The sequence below is a fragment of the Gorilla gorilla genome, chromosome 3, assembly GCF_029281585.2.
Source record: "Gorilla gorilla gorilla isolate KB3781 chromosome 3, NHGRI_mGorGor1-v2.1_pri, whole genome shotgun sequence".
NCBI lineage: Eukaryota > Metazoa > Chordata > Mammalia > Primates > Hominidae > Gorilla > Gorilla gorilla.
Window position 1 is genome coordinate 104,939,120 of NC_073227.2, and position 12,579 is coordinate 104,951,698.

The 12,579-nt window shown below is 36.6% G+C and overlaps 1 protein-coding gene across 2 annotated transcripts in view; it reads left to right on the top strand.

Annotated features, from left to right (window-relative positions):
• The window catches only part of CDS1 (CDP-diacylglycerol synthase 1), a 67,699-nt gene extending 56,802 nt beyond the window's left edge, over window positions 1–10,897 (top strand). For both annotated transcript variants that reach the window (XM_055384606.2, XM_004038919.4), the window contains 4 exons: window positions 1,056–1,208; window positions 3,241–3,360; window positions 5,435–5,538; window positions 8,769–10,897. In XM_055384606.2, the coding sequence (XP_055240581.1) occupies window positions 1,056–1,208; window positions 3,241–3,360; window positions 5,435–5,538; window positions 8,769–8,898 (507 nt within the window). In that variant the 3' untranslated portion in view covers window positions 8,899–10,897. The remainder of the gene's footprint in view (window positions 1–1,055; window positions 1,209–3,240; window positions 3,361–5,434; window positions 5,539–8,768) is intronic.
• The last annotated feature ends 1,682 nt before the right edge of the window (window positions 10,898–12,579 follow it).

Below are 12,579 nucleotides of genomic sequence, written 5' to 3' on the forward strand. Positions count from 1 at the left end.
AACCACCAGAATTCCTCTATTTAATTTATAAATTTAGTTCATTTGCAATGAAAATTTTAATAAAATGTGATAAAATTATTCCAGTGTTTTTGTGGTAGAATATTGATGAGATAATAATGGACAGATAGAAGAATGCAAAAGGATCCAATCTCATCCAATGTTTTTACATTACAAAGCGAGAATAATTAAACATTATGAAGTTAAATAGTGTAAGAATTTGTTATTATCAAAGACTAACTTGAAAATACCACAGGAATAGCCATATCATTGGAAGAAAAGTAGGAGCTACCCCATAAGCATGTAATGCATGACAAAATAATGAGGAAGGAAATTTCACATCTATGTGAAATTATATATATATAATATATATAATAATATGTAATATATAATATATATTTTATATATAAAATAAACTGGTTGTTTGGAAGCAAAATCAGTTTATATTCATTCCTAGTGTCTTGAATTTCTATTAATCATTCTCGAGCAGAATAATAGGGTGAATGGCTGCAAGAAAAGGAGAATAAACTGTTGTCTAGCAATTTAAATTTATAACAGGATATCTTATTTTATGTATCTTACTTCCAAGGCTGTGGACAGCTAGTTTTAAAAATTACAATGGTGTGGCCAGGGAAAGAATAACTTAGTCAAAGTTTTCTGGGTTGGCTAAGAACAATGGTGTTTTTAACCTGTACTATTTTGTACTATTTTCATTGTAATTTTGAATTACTGGTTAATTATTAACTGATGAAATTAATAGAAGCTTGTGTGCAGTATACTTCAGTCCTTTATTCTCCTGTACCGTATAATTGTGATTATGCAGAGATTACAATCTTATTGATTTCAAAAAAACTTTTTTTTTTCTGAAGGTCTTTTAAGTCTTTTACTCGGATAATTGTGACCATTTAACTTTGAAAATACATAGCAAAATATTAAGACAAAGAAATTCTGGCATTCTATCTCTCGCCTTTCTGATGTATAACTTAAAAGATATATGTTTAGTCAATGTGTTATGAACTTTTGCTTTGTTTTTTGTTTTGTTTTGTTTTTAATACCAGGCTGCCTATGTGTTATCCAAATACCAGTACTTTGTCTGCCCAGTGGAATACCGAAGTGATGTAAACTCCTTCGTGACAGAATGTGAGCCCTCAGAACTTTTCCAGCTTCAGACTTACTCACTTCCACCCTTTCTAAAGGCAGTGTTGAGACAGGTACAGTAAAAGTTCAAGATAAACATGGTTAGAGATCTTCCACTCTGAAGATTAAGCTTCCTTTATTTATTTATTTAATTTATTGTTTTGAGACAGAGTTTCCCTCTGTTGCCCAGGCTGGAGTGTAGTGGCGTAATCTCAGCTTACTGCAACCTTTGCTCAAGTGATTCTTATGCCTCAGCCTCCTGAGTAGCTGGGATTACTGGCGCTCGCCACCACATCTCGCTAAATTTTGTATTTTAAGTAGAGACGGGTGTTGCCATGTTGGCCAATCTGGTCTCAAACTCCTGGTCTCAAGTGATCCGCCTGCTTCGGCTTCCCAAGGTGCTGGGATTACAAGCATGAGCCATTGTGCCCGGCCTGAAGATTAATTAAGCTTTCTTTAAAAGTGGGATTCAGATTTGTACAAGAAACTGATTTCTGTAGAATTTTTAATTCTTTGATATAGCAGTGGTTTTAGTGTTAGCTTAAATCAAATGGATGAGAACGGGTTACAAATCAAATGGATCAAATGGTTTAGAATGTGTTTCTCATATCACTGACATCAATTGACACAATTTAAAACTTAAAATTCACCAGTTTACCGAGTCCTTGATTTTTAGAGGACATTTATTATGGACAGAAAGTTGCTGCTTCTACAAATCAGTTTTCCTTCCAAACACAGTGCCTTCCTTGAAAGGTATCTTGGAGGCCTTACACTAGAGGATGTTGACATGCCCTCCAGTGGAACCCTCCTGATCTGTGTCATCAGGTCTGGTGAGTGGCTGGTTAAAGTGAGGAATCAAATAATAACATGTATGTCTGTATCTTTGTGTGCACACATGTACACCTTTGTATCTGAATCATTTTACATAAAATCCATAATTTTTGAGGAGTAACTTAACAAATTATTTCTCTCTCTGAGTGCTCAGTACATGGTTTCCAAGAACTTTTTCAATGTCCAAGCCATCTGTTACCTGCTATAAAACTTTTTATACTGCTAGTGTTTGATTAGGAGCAAGGCTATTTATTGCTTTGAGAACAGGTCAAAAAATGGATGTCTCAGCCGGGCACATTGGCTTACGCCTGTAATCCCAACACTTTGGGAGGCCAAGGCAGGTGGAACTCCCCCACCAGCCTGACCAAAAGGTGAAACCCATGTCTACTAAACATAAAAAATTAGCCAGTCGTGGTGGCATACACCTGTAATTCCAGCTACTTTGGGAAGCTGAGGCAGGAGAATCACTTGAACCTGGGAGGCAGAGGTTGCAGTGAGCCGAGATTGCACCATTGCACTCTAGCCTGGGCAACAAGAGCGAAACTCTGCCTCAAAAAAAAAAAAAAAAAAAAAAAAAAAAAAAAAAAAAAAAAAATTGGTGCCTCAGACATCTTTCTTCAACCAAAATGGGTGCATTTTGCACTGTCTATAAATTGTAGTTTCAGATTATTTAAAAAGGAGCAAGAACTACAAATTTGCAAAATAATTTGACTACAAAATTCTTCTCAGCTTTTATGATTGTCTCCCCAGATCTTTAGTGATTGTCTCACTGATGCTCATTTTGATAATAATCTTTAAGCAACTTATTTTTGTGTTTTTCCACAGCATTCATCTTAATTTTAGAGAAAAGTCCAACTTTTCCCTAATTTTATCATATAAAATTAAGGTGAAATAAAATACAATATTAAATTATATAATTACAGCAACAAAGCATTACTAGTTTAAAAAAATTTGGAAAATAACACAGCTGATTCTTTGTAAGAAGTAAAGTTCCTAGACAACCTGGAAGGTAGACTACCATGCTGCAAGATTTCAGTGTGCCAGTTGCCTGTCATTAAGCTTACAGAGAAAAGGGAAAGTGCTGGCTAAGTAGAGGATGGTACAGAAGGCTTAAAGGGACTTTTCTTCCTTGATCCTTAAAGTTTGAAAAATTAACAAAAATGTGGTGTGTGCTTTGACTTAACTATTTACACAATGGTTCTTAGATCAGGTGGTATGCTCAAATACAATTTCAATGAAATTAGCCCCTCTCCTCCCCTTCTTTTTCCTCTTTAGGAAAGAGTGAGCTTGTACCCTTTCCAGATCCACAGCATTGCGCTGTCAACCTTTGCATCTTTAATTGGCCCATTTGGAGGCTTCTTTGCCAGTGGATTCAAAAGAGCCTTCAAAATCAAGGTGTGTGTTTAGATTCTTTGTTATATTATTAGAGAATATAATTAGAGAATGTAACCTAGTTGGAATTTGGTCCGCTCATGATCTACATTAAGCCCCTAGGCCACAACTTTTATATCCTATTTGTTTCGACCCCACAGAAATGCTGCCACGTTGATCTGAATGTATTCTTTCTTTTTAGGTTTGTCATACCATGTTAATACATTTTAAGTGTCATGTCAGCTTCCTTTATAGACATGACATGTGTCCTTTAGTGTTGGAATAGACCCAGAATCTTGGTCTTTCAAGTGTTCACCCAAGAATCCAGCCGTGAATCATCTGAAGTTTAGTGTTTTACTACAGTCTCACTTGAAGGGACATGCAGAAGAACCTTTGGCTATGTAACTGTCCATTCTGCTAAGTCAGGTGTCATCACACTCTTTCTGTAAAGGGCAAACAATACATTTATTAGGATGTGCAGACCATATATTCTATCAAAGCTTCTCAACCCTGAACCCTGCTGTTGCAGTGAGAAAGCCCCCCGTGGACAATATGTCAATGAATGGGCACGGCTGGATTTAATAAAACTTTATTTATAAAAATAGGTTGTGGCCTGGATCTGATCTGTGGGACATACTTTTCTGACCCCTGTTCCAGAGACCTAAAATTATCCCTGTGTATTAGGTTAGATCATCATAAAGTGACATGTTATCTCAGCAATTTCATCTCAGCTTCCCTCACATGGCTGAGGCACCATCTGGGGTTAGAAAGTGGCTATGGAAGGTGGGGTGGTCAGGGAAAGCCTTTCTGAGGAGGTGGCACTTAAGTAGAGATTTGAGAAAAGAAGTCCTGCAGAGAAAACTAAGAAGAGAGTTCCAGAGTGTACAGAGGAGTGAAAGAGGTTAGCCTGTTAGAAGGTGAGCAAGAACAGCGTGGCTGTAGTTGAGAGTAGGAGATGAGACCGCAGAGTTTGGTGGGACCAGATCACACGCGGCCTACGGGGTCAGGGAATAAGTGAACTCAGCGAGCATTTGCCAGTGGGAAGCTACTATGTAAGGTGCAATGCAGTATACAAAAATATACAAGATGTCGTTCCTGTTCTAAAGATGCTCACCACCTACTAGGGAAGACAATACACTTCCCCAGAGAACTACAGCAACAGCTGTGCAGGATGAGTATCTTGCAAAGGCTGTAATAGCAGAGTGGCATTGAGTTACTGTGGCTCTTTTATGCTTTGACTAGTAAGGAAGAGAAGGAGAGAAATGGATTGGCAAAAATTAACCAAAGACTTTTTCAGCAATTGTTTTAAAAAGAAAAATGTTATATTTAGAATGGTATTTTCTTTAATGGTCTCCAATCCAGGATTTTTTGTTAAATGGTGAGTTTTTTTTGCATGTTAGAAACCAAACAGCTATTGCTGTTGTAGTTTAGATATTTTTAGGGTGCCTGAGTGAACTAGAAGAGCAGTTAGTCATGTCCATTTCCTGGGCACCCAGACATGTGAATCTACCTGTAAAGGGTCAGTTTACAGAGGCTTACTACCATTCCCTCAGTGTGGCCATTTAATGGACTAATGTGTCCCAGATGGGCTCACTGTAATTTTATTTTTTACTCTAACACTTAAAAAAAGAAGAAGAAATGTTTATCATAGTAGTAAAATGTTTATTTCAGAGTAAGAACTATTAGGATAAACAAGTTAGAACCAGTTGTACATCTTTTAGCAGCACTAAAATAGCTCCCCAAACAGCTTGTGGTTAAAAAGAAAGCTAGGCTGTAACAAAATTAGATTAGTAATAGCTAAGAGAATTTTTATTTAGAAAAAGTTTTATTAACGAAAAAAAGTAAGTGCTAGATTTAATTAACGTTTGATGAATGAATGCTGTGGGTCAATTCAGAAATCATTCTAAAAGAAGCATGTATTTGGAAGATGTGGTTTTAATCTGCTGGATGTGTTCTAATAAGTTTTTATTTAGTGAAAAAAATTCAATAGTAATGTATTTTCATTAGAGTGAGTCCATGACGCCAAAGAGACACAGATAGGAATTTTATAGCAGGTGATTTTTTGAAAATTTGCTAATATATTTGTTTGTTTCTAAAGGATTTTGCAAATACCATTCCTGGACATGGTGGGATAATGGACAGATTTGATTGTCAGTATTTGATGGCAACTTTTGTACATGTGTACATCACAAGTTTTATAAGGTACTTTTACATTTGAGACATTTTTTAGATGATTTCTTTGAGTTCTCATTTCCATCAACATTAGTTTGAGTAAGTTAACTTTTTCCGTCAATGGTAATCTACAATATTAAAGTGAATGGTGGCCCCTGGAATTAGAGTCTTGAGCAAGATGGTTAACTTGTAATTGTTTTACCTACATTTGAACAACTTAAAAAAAGATAGTATTTGTCATGGTCCTGGACCACATTAAAGACCCAATTAATGTGGATGGTATAGGATTTGAAACTTGAGGAGATTTGATTTCTCAACTGTGGGCATTGCAGTGATCATGAATACTAAGAGTTAAAAAGGAAGATAATGAAATGCATCCAGTCTACCAATTATTACTTGAGTGCCTGCCATATTGTAGAATGTTCTAGGGACAAATATGGCAGAGAACAAAACAAACCAAATCTCTGCCCCCATAGCTACTTGTTTGGAAGTTGAAGAAAGAATGTTGAGAAAGAGACAATAAACAAATAAATATAGTTTGTTAGATGGTTGTAAGTGTCACACAGAAAAATAAAGCAGGCCGAGGGGATCATGCCTGTGTGTGTAGGGGCTGGCTGGTGGGTGGGTGGATGAATATTGCCATTTGATAAAGGGTGGTTTATTCTTGTTATTAAACCTTAATGTTTTGGATCTGCCTTGAAATACCAGTGTGAGTGTGAAGGCTTAACATCAACTGCATGTTAACTTCATTTTCTGTGGTCTCTACTGGGGGCCCAGAAGGCAGAATGCTTATTAATAGTTCCTGAGCTGTAGAAAACATGGATTTCCTTCATAGTACTTGGAAGGAAATTCATATTTAGCAATCCCTAAATACACATTTTAAATATGTACCACAGTAGTGTGAGAATTTTTATATTAACTATTTTTGAGAGACAGTCTTGATAGTGAGTTTATCAATTTCATTAATCTTTTCAAAAATATCAACTCCAGGCTTTGTTAATTTTCTCTACTGTAAATTTTTTACCTCATTGATTTCTCCTCTCATCTGTCATTTCTCTGCCTTTTTAAAATGTTCAATATGCTGTTCTTTTTTTAATTCTGGGGATAAGCTTAGATTATTGATTTTTAGCCTTCTTAACTAATTTATCCATTGAAGACTATTAAGTATCACTTTATCCTCTTCCTACAAGTTGTGATATTTGTATTTTCATTATTTACATGTTTTCTGATTTCCAGTATTATATCTTCTTTAACACATGGGTTATTTAGAAGCATATTCATTAGTTTTCAAACAAATGGAGATTTTTTCACTTTCCTCCCTTAATTCCACTGTGGTCGGAAAACATACTCTATGATTTGAGTATCTTATAATTTTTGAGATCTATTCTGTGGTGCAGCATGTTATCTATTCTAGTACATGCTCCATGGGCAAAGGTGTATTCTGTAGTTTTGGGTTGTAGTTTTGTCTGTGTCAGTTAGGTGAGGTTTAATTAAATCTTCTGTTCTGATTTTTGTTTATTTGTTTTTGTGTTTTTTGGTCCGCTTGTTCTATCAGTTACTAAGAGAGCTTTGTTAAAGTCTCTCATTGTGATTGTAAATGTATCTTTTTATTTGTAGTTCTACCAATTTTTGGTTTATATATTTTGAGGTTGTATTAGGTATATACAAATTTAGGATTGTCATATCTCTCCATTGAATTGATCCTTTTGTCGTTATATAATGTCTGTCTTTACTGCTTGCCTTAAAGCCTACTGTGTTGAATATTAGAATAGCAATATCAGCTTTCTTTTGGTCAGTGTTTGCATGTTATTTCTTTGTCTCTCCTTTTATTTTTAACATTCTCTTTTCCTTATATTTAATGTGTTTCTTTTTTCTAGTAAGCATATAGCTGATTTTTTTCCCTGTTTTATTTATAAGACAGTTGATAATCTTTATCCTTTTAATGGGACTATTTAACTTATTTGCATATTATTTATTGATCTATTTGGGTATTAGTAATTAGTGGTTAAATCCTTAGAACTTTGTTTTCAGAATATGGCAGCTTTTTAGGGCATTAACTCATATGCTTTCTTTAAAAAAAAAATGCCGTCCTCTCAATAGGGAGATGTCATGCTGAGCCATGTTGTCCACCATTTGAAAGCAGCTATTTAGACTGTTAGAAGACAGTGAGAGTGCCAGGATGCAACTAGCTGGGAGCACCTGCTGACACAATTTTGCATTTAGCTGAACTTGCTAAAGCAGCCTTCCTTTTCCCTGTTGGTGTGTACTTGGGGTTTATGCTGTGAAGTTGCTGACTCTTTTAAAGAAATGAAATAAGACGAACAGTGTCCTGACCTGAGTGTGAAAGTTTTCTGGCAGATGAGTTGAGCCACGTGCATGAAGATGACCCTTGGTGGGATGGCTCATCTGGGCTCTTGTGCAATTTGTTAAGTCAAAGATTTTCAGAGTAAATAGTTCCTCTGCTCATCCTCATTGTGGTAACACTAAATAGCAAACATTTCTTTGTTGCTGGGATTTCTACTTCCTGTAATTCAGTGTGAACAATCTTTATTGTAAGTCATACATTATTTACCTACATAAATGCCTTTCTTAGAATTCTGTGCCATCCCGATACATGACTTGTACGTTGCTTTTTCCCATTGGATTTTAAAGCAGATCTGCTTTTATTTTGTTTTTTATATTGGAGTTTACCTAGGACTGTCTTTGAACAAAGTCCACGGCACCTGTATCACTGGTAAGGGGCTTCAGTGCTAGGCTCAGGACTTTTGTGTTCTGACTCTGAATATTCATAACTCCCTGGAGATATTTTTCAACAAAATACCTTTCATCATCTGAAGTTTCTTGGAAGTTAAAAATTTCAATTATATTTTCATGCCCTCTTTTTGGTTTGTCCTATGTTCACCAGGCTCCTTTCCTTACAGAATAGTTTTTGTGTCTCATTCAATCTCAAGATTTGCCATTTATCCCCACCTTTAACTTTGGTTGCCCTTTCAAGAACTTTTGTAGAACTTAGATCTGCACCCCTTCAATTGACTTATATTGCTCTTGTGTTTTGTGTTTGTGCATTCTTTCTCCCTCTCTGCTGTAACCCTTGACACTAACATTGCACATTAAAGTGAGCTATTATCAAGAGCTATTTTAATTCTGTAAAGATTGCTACTCTACACTTAAAGGAATGGTTTGTATTAAATTGGAGGTATGTGCTTCACTTATCCCTATTAAAATAACACGAACTTGTCTTCTTTGCCTTTTATCATTAGGGGCCCAAATCCCAGCAAAGTGCTACAGCAGTTGTTGGTGCTTCAACCTGAACAGCAGTTAAATATATATAAAACCCTGAAGACTCATCTCATTGAGAAAGGAATCCTACAACCCGCCTTGAAGGTATAACTGGATCCAGAGAGGGAAGGACTGACAAGAAGGAATTATTCAGAAAAACACTGACAGATGTTTTATAAATTGTACAGAAAAATAGTTAAAAATGCAATAGGTTGAAGTTTTGGAGATATGTTTCTCTCTGAAATTACTGTGAATATTTAACAAACACTTACTTGATCTATGTTATGAAATAAGTAGCAAATTGCCAGCAAAATGTCTTGTACCTTTTCTAAAGTGTATTTTCTGATGTGAACTTCCTTCCCCTTACTTGCTAGGTTTCATAATTTAAAAGACTGGTATTTAAAAGAGTCAAACACTATAAAATGAGTAAGTTGAGGATGTTTTAAGATTGCACCTGGCAGTGTGCCTTTTTGCACAAATATTTACTTTTGCACTTGGAGCTGCTTTTAATTTTAGCAAAATGTTTTATGCAAGGCACAATAGGAAGTCAGTTCTCCTGCACTTCCTCCTCATGTAGTCTGGAGTACTTTCTAAAGGGCTTAGTTGGATTTAAAAAAAAAAAAAAAAAAAAAAAAAAAATTGTCTACTTTTCAAAGAAGTAACCGTTTGCCAGGGGAAAACATTCTGCTTTTAGGTAGTTTCAAAATTCAGGGGAGGGAGCCTGAAATTTTTGCCATGATTGGTTTGTTAGAAAGAGCAGGCATAAGACTACTTCTGATAAAATTGTTTGGAAGATCACGACCTCGCAAAAACTTTTCAAGAGCAACAAGGAAGAATTCTGCTGTGAAGAACACAGTGTACGGATCCTCCGCATATTATCTCAACAGAGGACAGTAGCTCAGGAGGCAGCTTCAAACGGTGACCTGTGGCCTGGGCCATTTCTTCGTCATGTGCTTCACTTTTCCCTGTTTCCCTGTGAACTGGCTTCCATGGTTCTGTAGGGTAGTGAGTCGGGGTTGTGGCTGCAGCAGAGCAGGAGATGCTTGCCCGAGTGGGAGCGACCCACTCCCGTGTCCCCGATGCCTCACTCCTGGCTTCTAGTGCAGCCCTTTGTAGACTCACCTCGCAAGAAGGAAGATCTGCCTGGAGACCTGATCCCAGTCCAGCTTTTTGACCATAGGTCATCTTTGTCCCATTGCTCTTTTGCATCATGTCATAAAATTTGAGGATATCAGCTGATTATTTTTTCTTTCAAGAATGAAAATCAAGCAGAATTGATTCCTACACGAAAAAAAAGCACACGAATGCCAAACCTTTCCTTTGGTGGACTGGACACTAACCAGATGAGAGTAAATTTCTTATCCGTGGACGTATGTAAGCTACTGCTGCTGTGTGCTCTCCACAGCCATATTTATTGTATTAAACAATCAGCACTAAACCTTCAAAAATTGCCCAGTGCTCCTAGTTAAATGTTCAGAGGGGAGAAATAGATATATTTTAAATAATGTTTTGCTAATGAAAAGAGTAAATATTTTTGTTTAAATCAGCAAAAACTTTCCATTATTTTATATTTCCGTCTACTATACCTAAAACAAAAGATTGCCGTTATACCTGGGTTCTGCTGATGCAGTCAGCCAGCACCTCCTCACATGCACACATGATTAGACATAGGTGCACTCGGTACCAAGAGTCCATTTTATGGTCCAGCATATACTCCATTGATTCATCATCACTGCATGTGTTCAGCAGTGTATCTCACACTATCCATACAAATCTAAAATTGATACTGGAAATGTTATTATAGGAGGCAGTGATCGCATTTAAAATCAGGCCACCTACAAGTTTAATTTTCAACATCTCATGTTTTTATTTGTCCCATTACAGCTTCAAATGTTGGTCATAAAAAAAATTCAGGCTACCAAAGTTTAAAGAATAAAATGAAAATTTTATGATAAGAACTTACATTAAAAACTCAGTAGTTTGCATGAGTAAGAACTCCTTGAGATACACAGATCCCCCCACATTTGTATTTAAAATAATTGGTGAGGCATTGAAATCCAGAATTATAAGAAAGCATTACTGAATATGTGTGTTATAAAATCAATATTATTATAAACAAAATATGAAGCTAGAAATATTTGGGATCACAGTAATAGCTTTTCTCAAATATACTTTTAGAACTGAATGTACATTATCCTATATGTAAAAAAGCAAATTATTAATTTTAATGGAGCTCTCGATTGACCTTTTTAGCATACTTTTATAGCATGTATATTAAAATAGAATATATTTTAGCAAAAGATTGCCATAAAACCCTGACTTGGCTCATTCTGATATTTGCACTGTGAAGAGGGCTTAAATTCCAATGTAGCAATGTGGTGGCAGACAAATGAAAAACTAGGAAGTTCTTTCACAGTAATGCCTAATTGTTCCAAATTTGCTATATTTGGAGGTGCTCTACTGGTACTTCCTGCTTGACTCTCTGACCTGTGGGATGCACATTCTTCCTCAGTGCTTTTTCCTTGTTGTGGTGACGTACATTCACTATCTGAGAGTAAAAGACCACACACACCCCTCGTTTTAAAATTATTGTATCTCTTCCTTTTCACTTTGGTTTGAACAAAGATAGTGTCACCTTGTTCCGTGAAAAAGAAAAAGCATAAACAGTGTATATTTAGGGTATATGGGTGATAGCTTATGATGTGTGTCAGTCAGTTCTCTGAATCTTTTACTGAAACTGAGACAGGAAAATAAAACTGAAACAAATCATATTCTGACTTTGTTGTGCCATTTTCTCATTGGAGAAGAAATATTCAACCAGTGTTTACAAAATAATGATGGGTATATGTAAGTATTATATCGTGTCTATTCCATCACCAGCACCTACAGTGAAATCTTCAGGGCTGGGGATAAAATAAGTTCTGGTGATTACCAAACATCTGTATTTGTTGAGAGGCAATGTCCTCTTAATACAAAGAGTACTGAACTTTTATGGTATTAGCACAGTTTGTAATTACCTGTGTATTTTTGTGAATCTCTGAATGATGTGTGCCCCTTACTAGAGCTTTAAGCTATACAGAGGCCAGATGAAGTCTGTTTGGGTTGGCCACTGCATACCCAGTGTCTGGCATGATGCCTGCTCTCTGTAGGCCCTCCAGCTTCTGAAATGCACAAGCTTGGAGCTTGGTCTAAAGACCCAGCTGTACACATTGCCTCTTGTCTCTAGGGCATCTCCTATCCCCTTCCCCAGACCTTTTATTTTGCAGAGTTCTAAGGTGGGCCTCATTATTCCTAGCTAATAGGGTTGTTTTAAGGATTCAGTGAAAACTCATATTGTCCAGCATTGAGTAGCTGATTAGTAATTCTTAAGTTTCCTTCCCTCCTTCCTGTCTGCTCCTCTTCCATTGCCTGTCTGCAGTGGGAAACGACAGGTTATAGGACTGAGCAGAAAACTAACAACCGCTTTGGCCATGTCTGCTTCAGGTGGTGGGTAACGGAAGAGTTCCATGAATGATAGACAAACCGTTGATCCACTTCAGCAAACCCGAAATGTCTACCTGACCCAGCACTGTGCTTTGTTCTCGCATGAAGAAAAACCTTAGAACTAGTAGTTTTCTGCCTAGTCTTCAGGTCAGACAGGTACAGAAGTAATGTCATTTGAAGTGGATATTGATCAGAGTGATGACAGATACATAAACCAGGTGTGTGGGAACACAGGTGACCACCGTCTGACCTCCATAAGACCTGTCTTTCCTGACCATAGTCCATAGCCAGATCTTTCTGCCCCCCTCT